The 19,402-nt window shown below is 47.1% G+C and overlaps 1 protein-coding gene across 2 annotated transcripts in view; it reads left to right on the forward strand.

Annotated features, from left to right (window-relative positions):
* Positions 1–6,672: 6,672 nt before the first annotated feature.
* Positions 6,673–19,402, forward strand: part of LOC147846617 (uncharacterized) — a 30,172-nt gene continuing 17,442 nt past the window's right edge. For both annotated transcript variants that reach the window (XM_088649533.1, XM_088649534.1), the window contains exon 1: positions 6,673–19,008. In XM_088649533.1, the coding sequence (XP_088505659.1) occupies positions 18,723–19,008 (286 nt within the window). In that variant the 5' untranslated portion in view covers positions 6,673–18,722. The remainder of the gene's footprint in view (positions 19,009–19,402) is intronic.

Here is a 19,402-nt window from a genome sequence, read left to right on the forward strand (position 1 = left end):
TTCGGGGTCTTAGGGTCCCTGGTCTTAGGGCTCTAGGCACTTGGGTTAAGTTTTTAGGTGTGAAAGGTCACCCGGGTTGGGTTTAGAGGTGTGTTGAAGAGTGCGGTCATTTTCTGTAAATAATAAAGTTTTGTCTTTGTGGACTTAATACATTTATTTTATTTTCCCCTGAGATTAAATAATGTGGCTCTCTCCCATTTGCGTTTTGAAATGGAGGCCCTAAATGTACTGCTCAAACCTTATCGCGACGTTTCGGAGTTTCTTTTCCTTCCTCAGGCTAGTTTGAGCAACTGAATGGCTGGAATACTTCACATCAGCTCATTTATATAGACTTCTCAGTGGGCGTGGCTTCCTAACACTCTCTCTCTCTGTTTTCACACTTTCTCGATGTTTCGGTTTTTCTCGATGTTTCCCAAAACTGAATATCGGCACTTTGTGGTGCGTCATAAACTTAGCGTTACATTTTCTATTGTCTTGTTGTGTACTTTTTGACATCAATTTGTTAAATGCTCCGAGTTGGAGACTCATTTCCCCGACATCGATGGATCCGCCGGCGTTCCCGTCCGCAGCAGGCGAGGTGCAGAGCTGGAGGCACTGGCTGGGTTAGGGTGAAGAAAAATCCAGAGGTTGGACTGAGTCCATCCCCGGTTATGCACGGTCCATCGACATCAACTGCCCGCCACGCCCGCGGCGTCCGAGTCGGCCGAACGGATCCGAACGACATCGAGAAAGGCCAGCGTCAGCCCGCAACACAACTAAGTTGCTGTGAAAAAATTACCCACCAAGTTTTAGGTATGTGTGTAGCGCTAATTCAGTGTTTGGGTAGGGTTCGGGGTCTTAGGGTCCCTGGTCTTAGGGCTCTAGGCACTTGGGTTAAGTTTTTAGGTGTGAAAGGTCACCCGGGTTGGGTTTAGAGGTGTGTTGAAGAGTGCGGTCATTTTCTGTAAATAATAAAGTTTTGTCTTTGTGGACTTAATACATTTATTTTATTTTCCCCTGAGATTAAATAATGTGGCTCTCTCCCATTTGCGTTTTGAAATGGAGGCCCTAAATGTACTGCTCAAACCTTATCGCGACGTTTCGGAGTTTCTTTTCCTTCCTCAGGCTAGTTTGAGCAACTGAATGGCTGGAATACTTCACATCAGCTCATTTATATAGACTTCTCAGTGGGCGTGGCTTCCTAACACTCTCTCTCTCTGTTTTCACACTTTCTCGATGTTTCGGTTTTTCTCGATGTTTCCCAAAACTGAATATCGGCACTTTGTGGTGCGTCATAAACTTAGCGTTACATTTTCTATTGTCTTGTTGTGTACTTTTTGACATCAATTTGTTAAATGCTCCGAGTTGGAGACTCATTTCCCCGACATCGATGGATCCGCCGGCGTTCCCGTCCGCAGCAGGCGAGGTGCAGAGCTGGAGGCACTGGCTGGGTTAGGGTGAAGAAAAATCCAGAGGTTGGACTGAGTCCATCCCCGGTTATGCACGGTCCATCGACATCAACTGCCCGCCACGCCCGCGGCGTCCGAGTCGGCCGAACGGATCCGAACGACATCGAGAAAGGCCAGCGTCAGCCCGCAACACAACTAAGTTGCTGTGAAAAAATTACCCACCAAGTTTTAGGTATGTGTGTAGCGCTAATTCAGTGTTTGGGTAGGGTTCGGGGTCTTAGGGTCCCTGGTCTTAGGGCTCTAGGCACTTGGGTTAAGTTTTTAGGTGTGAAAGGTCACCCGGGTTGGGTTTAGAGGTGTGTTGAAGAGTGCGGTCATTTTCTGTAAATAATAAAGTTTTGTCTTTGTGGACTTAATACATTTATTTTATTTTCCCCTGAGATTAAATAATGTGGCTCTCTCCCATTTGCGTTTTGAAATGGAGGCCCTAAATGTACTGCTCAAACCTTATCGCGACGTTTCGGAGTTTCTTTTCCTTCCTCAGGCTAGTTTGAGCAACTGAATGGCTGGAATACTTCACATCAGCTCATTTATATAGACTTCTCAGTGGGCGTGGCTTCCTAACACTCTCTCTCTCTGTTTTCACACTTTCTCGATGTTTCGGTTTTTCTCGATGTTTCCCAAAACTGAATATCGGCACTTTGTGGTGCGTCATAAACTTAGCGTTACATTTTCTATTGTCTTGTTGTGTACTTTTTGACATCAATTTGTTAAATGCTCCGAGTTGGAGACTCATTTCCCCGACATCGATGGATCCGCCGGCGTTCCCGTCCGCAGCAGGCGAGGTGCAGAGCTGGAGGCACTGGCTGGGTTAGGGTGAAGAAAAATCCAGAGGTTGGACTGAGTCCATCCCCGGTTATGCACGGTCCATCGACATCAACTGCCCGCCACGCCCGCGGCGTCCGAGTCGGCCGAACGGATCCGAACGACATCGAGAAAGGCCAGCGTCAGCCCGCAACACAACTAAGTTGCTGTGAAAAAATTACCCACCAAGTTTTAGGTATGTGTGTAGCGCTAATTCAGTGTTTGGGTAGGGTTCGGGGTCTTAGGGTCCCTGGTCTTAGGGCTCTAGGCACTTGGGTTAAGTTTTTAGGTGTGAAAGGTCACCCGGGTTGGGTTTAGAGGTGTGTTGAAGAGTGCGGTCATTTTCTGTAAATAATAAAGTTTTGTCTTTGTGGACTTAATACATTTATTTTATTTTCCCCTGAGATTAAATAATGTGGCTCTCTCCCATTTGCGTTTTGAAATGGAGGCCCTAAATGTACTGCTCAAACCTTATCGCGACGTTTCGGAGTTTCTTTTCCTTCCTCAGGCTAGTTTGAGCAACTGAATGGCTGGAATACTTCACATCAGCTCATTTATATAGACTTCTCAGTGGGCGTGGCTTCCTAACACTCTCTCTCTCTGTTTTCACACTTTCTCGATGTTTCGGTTTTTCTCGATGTTTCCCAAAACTGAATATCGGCACTTTGTGGTGCGTCATAAACTTAGCGTTACATTTTCTATTGTCTTGTTGTGTACTTTTTGACATCAATTTGTTAAATGCTCCGAGTTGGAGACTCATTTCCCCGACATCGATGGATCCGCCGGCGTTCCCGTCCGCAGCAGGCGAGGTGCAGAGCTGGAGGCACTGGCTGGGTTAGGGTGAAGAAAAATCCAGAGGTTGGACTGAGTCCATCCCCGGTTATGCACGGTCCATCGACATCAACTGCCCGCCACGCCCGCGGCGTCCGAGTCGGCCGAACGGATCCGAACGACATCGAGAAAGGCCAGCGTCAGCCCGCAACACAACTAAGTTGCTGTGAAAAAATTACCCACCAAGTTTTAGGTATGTGTGTAGCGCTAATTCAGTGTTTGGGTAGGGTTCGGGGTCTTAGGGTCCCTGGTCTTAGGGCTCTAGGCACTTGGGTTAAGTTTTTAGGTGTGAAAGGTCACCCGGGTTGGGTTTAGAGGTGTGTTGAAGAGTGCGGTCATTTTCTGTAAATAATAAAGTTTTGTCTTTGTGGACTTAATACATTTATTTTATTTTCCCCTGAGATTAAATAATGTGGCTCTCTCCCATTTGCGTTTTGAAATGGAGGCCCTAAATGTACTGCTCAAACCTTATCGCGACGTTTCGGAGTTTCTTTTCCTTCCTCAGGCTAGTTTGAGCAACTGAATGGCTGGAATACTTCACATCAGCTCATTTATATAGACTTCTCAGTGGGCGTGGCTTCCTAACACTCTCTCTCTCTGTTTTCACACTTTCTCGATGTTTCGGTTTTTCTCGATGTTTCCCAAAACTGAATATCGGCACTTTGTGGTGCGTCATAAACTTAGCGTTACATTTTCTATTGTCTTGTTGTGTACTTTTTGACATCAATTTGTTAAATGCTCCGAGTTGGAGACTCATTTCCCCGACATCGATGGATCCGCCGGCGTTCCCGTCCGCAGCAGGCGAGGTGCAGAGCTGGAGGCACTGGCTGGGTTAGGGTGAAGAAAAATCCAGAGGTTGGACTGAGTCCATCCCCGGTTATGCACGGTCCATCGACATCAACTGCCCGCCACGCCCGCGGCGTCCGAGTCGGCCGAACGGATCCGAACGACATCGAGAAAGGCCAGCGTCAGCCCGCAACACAACTAAGTTGCTGTGAAAAAATTACCCACCAAGTTTTAGGTATGTGTGTAGCGCTAATTCAGTGTTTGGGTAGGGTTCGGGGTCTTAGGGTCCCTGGTCTTAGGGCTCTAGGCACTTGGGTTAAGTTTTTAGGTGTGAAAGGTCACCCGGGTTGGGTTTAGAGGTGTGTTGAAGAGTGCGGTCATTTTCTGTAAATAATAAAGTTTTGTCTTTGTGGACTTAATACATTTATTTTATTTTCCCCTGAGATTAAATAATGTGGCTCTCTCCCATTTGCGTTTTGAAATGGAGGCCCTAAATGTACTGCTCAAACCTTATCGCGACGTTTCGGAGTTTCTTTTCCTTCCTCAGGCTAGTTTGAGCAACTGAATGGCTGGAATACTTCACATCAGCTCATTTATATAGACTTCTCAGTGGGCGTGGCTTCCTAACACTCTCTCTCTCTGTTTTCACACTTTCTCGATGTTTCGGTTTTTCTCGATGTTTCCCAAAACTGAATATCGGCACTTTGTGGTGCGTCATAAACTTAGCGTTACATTTTCTATTGTCTTGTTGTGTACTTTTTGACATCAATTTGTTAAATGCTCCGAGTTGGAGACTCATTTCCCCGACATCGATGGATCCGCCGGCGTTCCCGTCCGCAGCAGGCGAGGTGCAGAGCTGGAGGCACTGGCTGGGTTAGGGTGAAGAAAAATCCAGAGGTTGGACTGAGTCCATCCCCGGTTATGCACGGTCCATCGACATCAACTGCCCGCCACGCCCGCGGCGTCCGAGTCGGCCGAACGGATCCGAACGACATCGAGAAAGGCCAGCGTCAGCCCGCAACACAACTAAGTTGCTGTGAAAAAATTACCCACCAAGTTTTAGGTATGTGTGTAGCGCTAATTCAGTGTTTGGGTAGGGTTCGGGGTCTTAGGGTCCCTGGTCTTAGGGCTCTAGGCACTTGGGTTAAGTTTTTAGGTGTGAAAGGTCACCCGGGTTGGGTTTAGAGGTGTGTTGAAGAGTGCGGTCATTTTCTGTAAATAATAAAGTTTTGTCTTTGTGGACTTAATACATTTATTTTATTTTCCCCTGAGATTAAATAATGTGGCTCTCTCCCATTTGCGTTTTGAAATGGAGGCCCTAAATGTACTGCTCAAACCTTATCGCGACGTTTCGGAGTTTCTTTTCCTTCCTCAGGCTAGTTTGAGCAACTGAATGGCTGGAATACTTCACATCAGCTCATTTATATAGACTTCTCAGTGGGCGTGGCTTCCTAACACTCTCTCTCTCTGTTTTCACACTTTCTCGATGTTTCGGTTTTTCTCGATGTTTCCCAAAACTGAATATCGGCACTTTGTGGTGCGTCATAAACTTAGCGTTACATTTTCTATTGTCTTGTTGTGTACTTTTTGACATCAATTTGTTAAATGCTCCGAGTTGGAGACTCATTTCCCCGACATCGATGGATCCGCCGGCGTTCCCGTCCGCAGCAGGCGAGGTGCAGAGCTGGAGGCACTGGCTGGGTTAGGGTGAAGAAAAATCCAGAGGTTGGACTGAGTCCATCCCCGGTTATGCACGGTCCATCGACATCAACTGCCCGCCACGCCCGCGGCGTCCGAGTCGGCCGAACGGATCCGAACGACATCGAGAAAGGCCAGCGTCAGCCCGCAACACAACTAAGTTGCTGTGAAAAAATTACCCACCAAGTTTTAGGTATGTGTGTAGCGCTAATTCAGTGTTTGGGTAGGGTTCGGGGTCTTAGGGTCCCTGGTCTTAGGGCTCTAGGCACTTGGGTTAAGTTTTTAGGTGTGAAAGGTCACCCGGGTTGGGTTTAGAGGTGTGTTGAAGAGTGCGGTCATTTTCTGTAAATAATAAAGTTTTGTCTTTGTGGACTTAATACATTTATTTTATTTTCCCCTGAGATTAAATAATGTGGCTCTCTCCCATTTGCGTTTTGAAATGGAGGCCCTAAATGTACTGCTCAAACCTTATCGCGACGTTTCGGAGTTTCTTTTCCTTCCTCAGGCTAGTTTGAGCAACTGAATGGCTGGAATACTTCACATCAGCTCATTTATATAGACTTCTCAGTGGGCGTGGCTTCCTAACACTCTCTCTCTCTGTTTTCACACTTTCTCGATGTTTCGGTTTTTCTCGATGTTTCCCAAAACTGAATATCGGCACTTTGTGGTGCGTCATAAACTTAGCGTTACATTTTCTATTGTCTTGTTGTGTACTTTTTGACATCAATTTGTTAAATGCTCCGAGTTGGAGACTCATTTCCCCGACATCGATGGATCCGCCGGCGTTCCCGTCCGCAGCAGGCGAGGTGCAGAGCTGGAGGCACTGGCTGGGTTAGGGTGAAGAAAAATCCAGAGGTTGGACTGAGTCCATCCCCGGTTATGCACGGTCCATCGACATCAACTGCCCGCCACGCCCGCGGCGTCCGAGTCGGCCGAACGGATCCGAACGACATCGAGAAAGGCCAGCGTCAGCCCGCAACACAACTAAGTTGCTGTGAAAAAATTACCCACCAAGTTTTAGGTATGTGTGTAGCGCTAATTCAGTGTTTGGGTAGGGTTCGGGGTCTTAGGGTCCCTGGTCTTAGGGCTCTAGGCACTTGGGTTAAGTTTTTAGGTGTGAAAGGTCACCCGGGTTGGGTTTAGAGGTGTGTTGAAGAGTGCGGTCATTTTCTGTAAATAATAAAGTTTTGTCTTTGTGGACTTAATACATTTATTTTATTTTCCCCTGAGATTAAATAATGTGGCTCTCTCCCATTTGCGTTTTGAAATGGAGGCCCTAAATGTACTGCTCAAACCTTATCGCGACGTTTCGGAGTTTCTTTTCCTTCCTCAGGCTAGTTTGAGCAACTGAATGGCTGGAATACTTCACATCAGCTCATTTATATAGACTTCTCAGTGGGCGTGGCTTCCTAACACTCTCTCTCTCTGTTTTCACACTTTCTCGATGTTTCGGTTTTTCTCGATGTTTCCCAAAACTGAATATCGGCACTTTGTGGTGCGTCATAAACTTAGCGTTACATTTTCTATTGTCTTGTTGTGTACTTTTTGACATCAATTTGTTAAATGCTCCGAGTTGGAGACTCATTTCCCCGACATCGATGGATCCGCCGGCGTTCCCGTCCGCAGCAGGCGAGGTGCAGAGCTGGAGGCACTGGCTGGGTTAGGGTGAAGAAAAATCCAGAGGTTGGACTGAGTCCATCCCCGGTTATGCACGGTCCATCGACATCAACTGCCCGCCACGCCCGCGGCGTCCGAGTCGGCCGAACGGATCCGAACGACATCGAGAAAGGCCAGCGTCAGCCCGCAACACAACTAAGTTGCTGTGAAAAAATTACCCACCAAGTTTTAGGTATGTGTGTAGCGCTAATTCAGTGTTTGGGTAGGGTTCGGGGTCTTAGGGTCCCTGGTCTTAGGGCTCTAGGCACTTGGGTTAAGTTTTTAGGTGTGAAAGGTCACCCGGGTTGGGTTTAGAGGTGTGTTGAAGAGTGCGGTCATTTTCTGTAAATAATAAAGTTTTGTCTTTGTGGACTTAATACATTTATTTTATTTTCCCCTGAGATTAAATAATGTGGCTCTCTCCCATTTGCGTTTTGAAATGGAGGCCCTAAATGTACTGCTCAAACCTTATCGCGACGTTTCGGAGTTTCTTTTCCTTCCTCAGGCTAGTTTGAGCAACTGAATGGCTGGAATACTTCACATCAGCTCATTTATATAGACTTCTCAGTGGGCGTGGCTTCCTAACACTCTCTCTCTCTGTTTTCACACTTTCTCGATGTTTCGGTTTTTCTCGATGTTTCCCAAAACTGAATATCGGCACTTTGTGGTGCGTCATAAACTTAGCGTTACATTTTCTATTGTCTTGTTGTGTACTTTTTGACATCAATTTGTTAAATGCTCCGAGTTGGAGACTCATTTCCCCGACATCGATGGATCCGCCGGCGTTCCCGTCCGCAGCAGGCGAGGTGCAGAGCTGGAGGCACTGGCTGGGTTAGGGTGAAGAAAAATCCAGAGGTTGGACTGAGTCCATCCCCGGTTATGCACGGTCCATCGACATCAACTGCCCGCCACGCCCGCGGCGTCCGAGTCGGCCGAACGGATCCGAACGACATCGAGAAAGGCCAGCGTCAGCCCGCAACACAACTAAGTTGCTGTGAAAAAATTACCCACCAAGTTTTAGGTATGTGTGTAGCGCTAATTCAGTGTTTGGGTAGGGTTCGGGGTCTTAGGGTCCCTGGTCTTAGGGCTCTAGGCACTTGGGTTAAGTTTTTAGGTGTGAAAGGTCACCCGGGTTGGGTTTAGAGGTGTGTTGAAGAGTGCGGTCATTTTCTGTAAATAATAAAGTTTTGTCTTTGTGGACTTAATACATTTATTTTATTTTCCCCTGAGATTAAATAATGTGGCTCTCTCCCATTTGCGTTTTGAAATGGAGGCCCTAAATGTACTGCTCAAACCTTATCGCGACGTTTCGGAGTTTCTTTTCCTTCCTCAGGCTAGTTTGAGCAACTGAATGGCTGGAATACTTCACATCAGCTCATTTATATAGACTTCTCAGTGGGCGTGGCTTCCTAACACTCTCTCTCTCTGTTTTCACACTTTCTCGATGTTTCGGTTTTTCTCGATGTTTCCCAAAACTGAATATCGGCACTTTGTGGTGCGTCATAAACTTAGCGTTACATTTTCTATTGTCTTGTTGTGTACTTTTTGACATCAATTTGTTAAATGCTCCGAGTTGGAGACTCATTTCCCCGACATCGATGGATCCGCCGGCGTTCCCGTCCGCAGCAGGCGAGGTGCAGAGCTGGAGGCACTGGCTGGGTTAGGGTGAAGAAAAATCCAGAGGTTGGACTGAGTCCATCCCCGGTTATGCACGGTCCATCGACATCAACTGCCCGCCACGCCCGCGGCGTCCGAGTCGGCCGAACGGATCCGAACGACATCGAGAAAGGCCAGCGTCAGCCCGCAACACAACTAAGTTGCTGTGAAAAAATTACCCACCAAGTTTTAGGTATGTGTGTAGCGCTAATTCAGTGTTTGGGTAGGGTTCGGGGTCTTAGGGTCCCTGGTCTTAGGGCTCTAGGCACTTGGGTTAAGTTTTTAGGTGTGAAAGGTCACCCGGGTTGGGTTTAGAGGTGTGTTGAAGAGTGCGGTCATTTTCTGTAAATAATAAAGTTTTGTCTTTGTGGACTTAATACATTTATTTTATTTTCCCCTGAGATTAAATAATGTGGCTCTCTCCCATTTGCGTTTTGAAATGGAGGCCCTAAATGTACTGCTCAAACCTTATCGCGACGTTTCGGAGTTTCTTTTCCTTCCTCAGGCTAGTTTGAGCAACTGAATGGCTGGAATACTTCACATCAGCTCATTTATATAGACTTCTCAGTGGGCGTGGCTTCCTAACACTCTCTCTCTCTGTTTTCACACTTTCTCGATGTTTCGGTTTTTCTCGATGTTTCCCAAAACTGAATATCGGCACTTTGTGGTGCGTCATAAACTTAGCGTTACATTTTCTATTGTCTTGTTGTGTACTTTTTGACATCAATTTGTTAAATGCTCCGAGTTGGAGACTCATTTCCCCGACATCGATGGATCCGCCGGCGTTCCCGTCCGCAGCAGGCGAGGTGCAGAGCTGGAGGCACTGGCTGGGTTAGGGTGAAGAAAAATCCAGAGGTTGGACTGAGTCCATCCCCGGTTATGCACGGTCCATCGACATCAACTGCCCGCCACGCCCGCGGCGTCCGAGTCGGCCGAACGGATCCGAACGACATCGAGAAAGGCCAGCGTCAGCCCGCAACACAACTAAGTTGCTGTGAAAAAATTACCCACCAAGTTTTAGGTATGTGTGTAGCGCTAATTCAGTGTTTGGGTAGGGTTCGGGGTCTTAGGGTCCCTGGTCTTAGGGCTCTAGGCACTTGGGTTAAGTTTTTAGGTGTGAAAGGTCACCCGGGTTGGGTTTAGAGGTGTGTTGAAGAGTGCGGTCATTTTCTGTAAATAATAAAGTTTTGTCTTTGTGGACTTAATACATTTATTTTATTTTCCCCTGAGATTAAATAATGTGGCTCTCTCCCATTTGCGTTTTGAAATGGAGGCCCTAAATGTACTGCTCAAACCTTATCGCGACGTTTCGGAGTTTCTTTTCCTTCCTCAGGCTAGTTTGAGCAACTGAATGGCTGGAATACTTCACATCAGCTCATTTATATAGACTTCTCAGTGGGCGTGGCTTCCTAACACTCTCTCTCTCTGTTTTCACACTTTCTCGATGTTTCGGTTTTTCTCGATGTTTCCCAAAACTGAATATCGGCACTTTGTGGTGCGTCATAAACTTAGCGTTACATTTTCTATTGTCTTGTTGTGTACTTTTTGACATCAATTTGTTAAATGCTCCGAGTTGGAGACTCATTTCCCCGACATCGATGGATCCGCCGGCGTTCCCGTCCGCAGCAGGCGAGGTGCAGAGCTGGAGGCACTGGCTGGGTTAGGGTGAAGAAAAATCCAGAGGTTGGACTGAGTCCATCCCCGGTTATGCACGGTCCATCGACATCAACTGCCCGCCACGCCCGCGGCGTCCGAGTCGGCCGAACGGATCCGAACGACATCGAGAAAGGCCAGCGTCAGCCCGCAACACAACTAAGTTGCTGTGAAAAAATTACCCACCAAGTTTTAGGTATGTGTGTAGCGCTAATTCAGTGTTTGGGTAGGGTTCGGGGTCTTAGGGTCCCTGGTCTTAGGGCTCTAGGCACTTGGGTTAAGTTTTTAGGTGTGAAAGGTCACCCGGGTTGGGTTTAGAGGTGTGTTGAAGAGTGCGGTCATTTTCTGTAAATAATAAAGTTTTGTCTTTGTGGACTTAATACATTTATTTTATTTTCCCCTGAGATTAAATAATGTGGCTCTCTCCCATTTGCGTTTTGAAATGGAGGCCCTAAATGTACTGCTCAAACCTTATCGCGACGTTTCGGAGTTTCTTTTCCTTCCTCAGGCTAGTTTGAGCAACTGAATGGCTGGAATACTTCACATCAGCTCATTTATATAGACTTCTCAGTGGGCGTGGCTTCCTAACACTCTCTCTCTCTGTTTTCACACTTTCTCGATGTTTCGGTTTTTCTCGATGTTTCCCAAAACTGAATATCGGCACTTTGTGGTGCGTCATAAACTTAGCGTTACATTTTCTATTGTCTTGTTGTGTACTTTTTGACATCAATTTGTTAAATGCTCCGAGTTGGAGACTCATTTCCCCGACATCGATGGATCCGCCGGCGTTCCCGTCCGCAGCAGGCGAGGTGCAGAGCTGGAGGCACTGGCTGGGTTAGGGTGAAGAAAAATCCAGAGGTTGGACTGAGTCCATCCCCGGTTATGCACGGTCCATCGACATCAACTGCCCGCCACGCCCGCGGCGTCCGAGTCGGCCGAACGGATCCGAACGACATCGAGAAAGGCCAGCGTCAGCCCGCAACACAACTAAGTTGCTGTGAAAAAATTACCCACCAAGTTTTAGGTATGTGTGTAGCGCTAATTCAGTGTTTGGGTAGGGTTCGGGGTCTTAGGGTCCCTGGTCTTAGGGCTCTAGGCACTTGGGTTAAGTTTTTAGGTGTGAAAGGTCACCCGGGTTGGGTTTAGAGGTGTGTTGAAGAGTGCGGTCATTTTCTGTAAATAATAAAGTTTTGTCTTTGTGGACTTAATACATTTATTTTATTTTCCCCTGAGATTAAATAATGTGGCTCTCTCCCATTTGCGTTTTGAAATGGAGGCCCTAAATGTACTGCTCAAACCTTATCGCGACGTTTCGGAGTTTCTTTTCCTTCCTCAGGCTAGTTTGAGCAACTGAATGGCTGGAATACTTCACATCAGCTCATTTATATAGACTTCTCAGTGGGCGTGGCTTCCTAACACTCTCTCTCTCTGTTTTCACACTTTCTCGATGTTTCGGTTTTTCTCGATGTTTCCCAAAACTGAATATCGGCACTTTGTGGTGCGTCATAAACTTAGCGTTACATTTTCTATTGTCTTGTTGTGTACTTTTTGACATCAATTTGTTAAATGCTCCGAGTTGGAGACTCATTTCCCCGACATCGATGGATCCGCCGGCGTTCCCGTCCGCAGCAGGCGAGGTGCAGAGCTGGAGGCACTGGCTGGGTTAGGGTGAAGAAAAATCCAGAGGTTGGACTGAGTCCATCCCCGGTTATGCACGGTCCATCGACATCAACTGCCCGCCACGCCCGCGGCGTCCGAGTCGGCCGAACGGATCCGAACGACATCGAGAAAGGCCAGCGTCAGCCCGCAACACAACTAAGTTGCTGTGAAAAAATTACCCACCAAGTTTTAGGTATGTGTGTAGCGCTAATTCAGTGTTTGGGTAGGGTTCGGGGTCTTAGGGTCCCTGGTCTTAGGGCTCTAGGCACTTGGGTTAAGTTTTTAGGTGTGAAAGGTCACCCGGGTTGGGTTTAGAGGTGTGTTGAAGAGTGCGGTCATTTTCTGTAAATAATAAAGTTTTGTCTTTGTGGACTTAATACATTTATTTTATTTTCCCCTGAGATTAAATAATGTGGCTCTCTCCCATTTGCGTTTTGAAATGGAGGCCCTAAATGTACTGCTCAAACCTTATCGCGACGTTTCGGAGTTTCTTTTCCTTCCTCAGGCTAGTTTGAGCAACTGAATGGCTGGAATACTTCACATCAGCTCATTTATATAGACTTCTCAGTGGGCGTGGCTTCCTAACACTCTCTCTCTCTGTTTTCACACTTTCTCGATGTTTCGGTTTTTCTCGATGTTTCCCAAAACTGAATATCGGCACTTTGTGGTGCGTCATAAACTTAGCGTTACATTTTCTATTGTCTTGTTGTGTACTTTTTGACATCAATTTGTTAAATGCTCCGAGTTGGAGACTCATTTCCCCGACATCGATGGATCCGCCGGCGTTCCCGTCCGCAGCAGGCGAGGTGCAGAGCTGGAGGCACTGGCTGGGTTAGGGTGAAGAAAAATCCAGAGGTTGGACTGAGTCCATCCCCGGTTATGCACGGTCCATCGACATCAACTGCCCGCCACGCCCGCGGCGTCCGAGTCGGCCGAACGGATCCGAACGACATCGAGAAAGGCCAGCGTCAGCCCGCAACACAACTAAGTTGCTGTGAAAAAATTACCCACCAAGTTTTAGGTATGTGTGTAGCGCTAATTCAGTGTTTGGGTAGGGTTCGGGGTCTTAGGGTCCCTGGTCTTAGGGCTCTAGGCACTTGGGTTAAGTTTTTAGGTGTGAAAGGTCACCCGGGTTGGGTTTAGAGGTGTGTTGAAGAGTGCGGTCATTTTCTGTAAATAATAAAGTTTTGTCTTTGTGGACTTAATACATTTATTTTATTTTCCCCTGAGATTAAATAATGTGGCTCTCTCCCATTTGCGTTTTGAAATGGAGGCCCTAAATGTACTGCTCAAACCTTATCGCGACGTTTCGGAGTTTCTTTTCCTTCCTCAGGCTAGTTTGAGCAACTGAATGGCTGGAATACTTCACATCAGCTCATTTATATAGACTTCTCAGTGGGCGTGGCTTCCTAACACTCTCTCTCTCTGTTTTCACACTTTCTCGATGTTTCGGTTTTTCTCGATGTTTCCCAAAACTGAATATCGGCACTTTGTGGTGCGTCATAAACTTAGCGTTACATTTTCTATTGTCTTGTTGTGTACTTTTTGACATCAATTTGTTAAATGCTCCGAGTTGGAGACTCATTTCCCCGACATCGATGGATCCGCCGGCGTTCCCGTCCGCAGCAGGCGAGGTGCAGAGCTGGAGGCACTGGCTGGGTTAGGGTGAAGAAAAATCCAGAGGTTGGACTGAGTCCATCCCCGGTTATGCACGGTCCATCGACATCAACTGCCCGCCACGCCCGCGGCGTCCGAGTCGGCCGAACGGATCCGAACGACATCGAGAAAGGCCAGCGTCAGCCCGCAACACAACTAAGTTGCTGTGAAAAAATTACCCACCAAGTTTTAGGTATGTGTGTAGCGCTAATTCAGTGTTTGGGTAGGGTTCGGGGTCTTAGGGTCCCTGGTCTTAGGGCTCTAGGCACTTGGGTTAAGTTTTTAGGTGTGAAAGGTCACCCGGGTTGGGTTTAGAGGTGTGTTGAAGAGTGCGGTCATTTTCTGTAAATAATAAAGTTTTGTCTTTGTGGACTTAATACATTTATTTTATTTTCCCCTGAGATTAAATAATGTGGCTCTCTCCCATTTGCGTTTTGAAATGGAGGCCCTAAATGTACTGCTCAAACCTTATCGCGACGTTTCGGAGTTTCTTTTCCTTCCTCAGGCTAGTTTGAGCAACTGAATGGCTGGAATACTTCACATCAGCTCATTTATATAGACTTCTCAGTGGGCGTGGCTTCCTAACACTCTCTCTCTCTGTTTTCACACTTTCTCGATGTTTCGGTTTTTCTCGATGTTTCCCAAAACTGAATATCGGCACTTTGTGGTGCGTCATAAACTTAGCGTTACATTTTCTATTGTCTTGTTGTGTACTTTTTGACATCAATTTGTTAAATGCTCCGAGTTGGAGACTCATTTCCCCGACATCGATGGATCCGCCGGCGTTCCCGTCCGCAGCAGGCGAGGTGCAGAGCTGGAGGCACTGGCTGGGTTAGGGTGAAGAAAAATCCAGAGGTTGGACTGAGTCCATCCCCGGTTATGCACGGTCCATCGACATCAACTGCCCGCCACGCCCGCGGCGTCCGAGTCGGCCGAACGGATCCGAACGACATCGAGAAAGGCCAGCGTCAGCCCGCAACACAACTAAGTTGCTGTGAAAAAATTACCCACCAAGTTTTAGGTATGTGTGTAGCGCTAATTCAGTGTTTGGGTAGGGTTCGGGGTCTTAGGGTCCCTGGTCTTAGGGCTCTAGGCACTTGGGTTAAGTTTTTAGGTGTGAAAGGTCACCCGGGTTGGGTTTAGAGGTGTGTTGAAGAGTGCGGTCATTTTCTGTAAATAATAAAGTTTTGTCTTTGTGGACTTAATACATTTATTTTATTTTCCCCTGAGATTAAATAATGTGGCTCTCTCCCATTTGCGTTTTGAAATGGAGGCCCTAAATGTACTGCTCAAACCTTATCGCGACGTTTCGGAGTTTCTTTTCCTTCCTCAGGCTAGTTTGAGCAACTGAATGGCTGGAATACTTCACATCAGCTCATTTATATAGACTTCTCAGTGGGCGTGGCTTCCTAACACTCTCTCTCTCTGTTTTCACACTTTCTCGATGTTTCGGTTTTTCTCGATGTTTCCCAAAACTGAATATCGGCACTTTGTGGTGCGTCATAAACTTAGCGTTACATTTTCTATTGTCTTGTTGTGTACTTTTTGACATCAATTTGTTAAATGCTCCGAGTTGGAGACTCATTTCCCCGACATCGATGGATCCGCCGGCGTTCCCGTCCGCAGCAGGCGAGGTGCAGAGCTGGAGGCACTGGCTGGGTTAGGGTGAAGAAAAATCCAGAGGTTGGACTGAGTCCATCCCCGGTTATGCACGGTCCATCGACATCAACTGCCCGCCACGCCCGCGGCGTCCGAGTCGGCCGAACGGATCCGAACGACATCGAGAAAGGCCAGCGTCAGCCCGCAACACAACTAAGTTGCTGTGAAAAAATTACCCACCAAGTTTTAGGTATGTGTGTAGCGCTAATTCAGTGTTTGGGTAGGGTTCGGGGTCTTAGGGTCCCTGGTCTTAGGGCTCTAGGCACTTGGGTTAAGTTTTTAGGTGTGAAAGGTCACCCGGGTTGGGTTTAGAGGTGTGTTGAAGAGTGCGGTCATTTTCTGTAAATAATAAAGTTTTGTCTTTGTGGACTTAATACATTTATTTTATTTTCCCCTGAGATTAAATAATGTGGCTCTCTCCCATTTGCGTTTTGAAATGGAGGCCCTAAATGTACTGCTCAAACCTTATCGCGACGTTTCGGAGTTTCTTTTCCTTCCTCAGGCTAGTTTGAGCAACTGAATGGCTGGAATACTTCACATCAGCTCATTTATATAGACTTCTCAGTGGGCGTGGCTTCCTAACACTCTCTCTCTCTGTTTTCACACTTTCTCGATGTTTCGGTTTTTCTCGATGTTTCCCAAAACTGAATATCGGCACTTTGTGGTGCGTCATAAACTTAGCGTTACATTTTCTATTGTCTTGTTGTGTACTTTTTGACATCAATTTGTTAAATGCTCCGAGTTGGAGACTCATTTCCCCGACATCGATGGATCCGCCGGCGTTCCCGTCCGCAGCAGGCGAGGTGCAGAGCTGGAGGCACTGGCTGGGTTAGGGTGAAGAAAAATCCAGAGGTTGGACTGAGTCCATCCCCGGTTATGCACGGTCCATCGACATCAACTGCCCGCCACGCCCGCGGCGTCCGAGTCGGCCGAACGGATCCGAACGACATCGAGAAAGGCCAGCGTCAGCCCGCAACACAACTAAGTTGCTGTGAAAAAATTACCCACCAAGTTTTAGGTATGTGTGTAGCGCTAATTCAGTGTTTGGGTAGGGTTCGGGGTCTTAGGGTCCCTGGTCTTAGGGCTCTAGGCACTTGGGTTAAGTTTTTAGGTGTGAAAGGTCACCCGGGTTGGGTTTAGAGGTGTGTTGAAGAGTGCGGTCATTTTCTGTAAATAATAAAGTTTTGTCTTTGTGGACTTAATACATTTATTTTATTTTCCCCTGAGATTAAATAATGTGGCTCTCTCCCATTTGCGTTTTGAAATGGAGGCCCTAAATGTACTGCTCAAACCTTATCGCGACGTTTCGGAGTTTCTTTTCCTTCCTCAGGCTAGTTTGAGCAACTGAATGGCTGGAATACTTCACATCAGCTCATTTATATAGACTTCTCAGTGGGCGTGGCTTCCTAACACTCTCTCTCTCTGTTTTCACACTTTCTCGATGTTTCGGTTTTTCTCGATGTTTCCCAAAACTGAATATCGGCACTTTGTGGTGCGTCATAAACTTAGCGTTACATTTTCTATTGTCTTGTTGTGTACTTTTTGACATCAATTTGTTAAATGCTCCGAGTTGGAGACTCATTTCCCCGACATCGATGGATCCGCCGGCGTTCCCGTCCGCAGCAGGCGAGGTGCAGAGCTGGAGGCACTGGCTGGGTTAGGGTGAAGAAAAATCCAGAGGTTGGACTGAGTCCATCCCCGGTTATGCACGGTCCATCGACATCAACTGCCCGCCACGCCCGCGGCGTCCGAGTCGGCCGAACGGATCCGAACGACATCGAGAAAGGCCAGCGTCAGCCCGCAACACAACTAAGTTGCTGTGAAAAAATTACCCACCAAGTTTTAGGTATGTGTGTAGCGCTAATTCAGTGTTTGGGTAGGGTTCGGGGTCTTAGGGTCCCTGGTCTTAGGGCTCTAGGCACTTGGGTTAAGTTTTTAGGTGTGAAAGGTCACCCGGGTTGGGTTTAGAGGTGTGTTGAAGAGTGCGGTCATTTTCTGTAAATAATAAAGTTTTGTCTTTGTGGACTTAATACATTTATTTTATTTTCCCCTGAGATTAAATAATGTGGCTCTCTCCCATTTGCGTTTTGAAATGGAGGCCCTAAATGTACTGCTCAAACCTTATCGCGACGTTTCGGAGTTTCTTTTCCTTCCTCAGGCTAGTTTGAGCAACTGAATGGCTGGAATACTTCACATCAGCTCATTTATATAGACTTCTCAGTGGGCGTGGCTTCCTAACACTCTCTCTCTCTGTTTTCACACTTTCTCGATGTTTCGGTTTTTCTCGATGTTTCCCAAAACTGAATATCGGCACTTTGTGGTGCGTCATAAACTTAGCGTTACATTTTCTATTGTCTTGTTGTGTACTTTTTGACATCAATTTGTTAAATGCTCCGAGTTGGAGACTCATTTCCCCGACATCGATGGATCCGCCGGCGTTCCCGTCCGCAGCAGGCGAGGTGCAGAGCTGGAGGCACTGGCTGGGTTAGGGTGAAGAAAAATCCAGAGGTTGGACTGAGTCCATCCCCGGTTATGCACGGTCCATCGACATCAACTGCCCGCCACGCCCGCGGCGTCCGAGTCGGCCGAACGGATCCGAACGACATCGAGAAAGGCCAGCGTCAGCCCGCAACACAACTAAGTTGCTGTGAAAAAATTACCCACCAAGTTTTAGGTATGTGTGTAGCGCTAATTCAGTGTTTGGGTAGGGTTCGGGGTCTTAGGGTCCCTGGTCTTAGGGCTCTAGGCACTTGGGTTAAGTTTTTAGGTGTGAAAGGTCACCCGGGTTGGGTTTAGAGGTGTGTTGAAGAGTGCGGTCATTTTCTGTAAATAATAAAGTTTTGTCTTTGTGGACTTAATACATTTATTTTATTTTCCCCTGAGATTAAATAATGTGGCTCTCTCCCATTTGCGTTTTGAAATGGAGGCCCTAAATGTACTGCTCAAACCTTATCGCGACGTTTCGGAGTTTCTTTTCCTTCCTCAGGCTAGTTTGAGCAACTGAATGGCTGGAATACTTCACATCAGCTCATTTATATAGACTTCTCAGTGGGCGTGGCTTCCTAACACTCTCTCTCTCTGTTTTCACACTTTCTCGATGTTTCGGTTTTTCTCGATGTTTCCCAAAACTGAATATCGGCACTTTGTGGTGCGTCATAAACTTAGCGTTACATTTTCTATTGTCTTGTTGTGTACTTTTTGACATCAATTTGTTAAATGCTCCGAGTTGGAGACTCATTTCCCCGACATCGATGGATCCGCCGGCGTTCCCGTCCGCAGCAGGCGAGGTGCAGAGCTGGAGGCACTGGCTGGGTTAGGGTGAAGAAAAATCCAGAGGTTGGACTGAGTCCATCCCCGGTTATGCACGGTCCATCGACATCAACTGCCCGCCACGCCCGCGGCGTCCGAGTCGGCCGAACGGATCCGAACGACATCGAGAAAGGCCAGCGTCAGCCCGCAACACAACTAAGTTGCTGTGAAAAAATTACCCACCAAGTTTTAGGTATGTGTGTAGCGCTAATTCAGTGTTTGGGTAGGGTTCGGGGTCTTAGGGTCCCTGGTCTTAGGGCTCTAGGCACTTGGGTTAAGTTTTTAGGTGTGAAAGGTCACCCGGGTTGGGTTTAGAGGTGTGTTGAAGAGTGCGGTCATTTTCTGTAAATAATAAAGTTTTGTCTTTGTGGACTTAATACATTTATTTTATTTTCCCCTGAGATTAAATAATGTGGCTCTCTCCCATTTGCGTTTTGAAATGGAGGCCCTAAATGTACTGCTCAAACCTTATCGCGACGTTTCGGAGTTTCTTTTCCTTCCTCAGGCTAGTTTGAGCAACTGAATGGCTGGAATACTTCACATCAGCTCATTTATATAGACTTCTCAGTGGGCGTGGCTTCCTAACA

This window comes from Danio rerio, chromosome 2, assembly GCF_052040795.2.
Source record: "Danio rerio strain M-AB ecotype USA chromosome 2, GRCz13ab, whole genome shotgun sequence".
Classification (NCBI taxonomy): domain Eukaryota; kingdom Metazoa; phylum Chordata; class Actinopteri; order Cypriniformes; family Danionidae; genus Danio; species Danio rerio.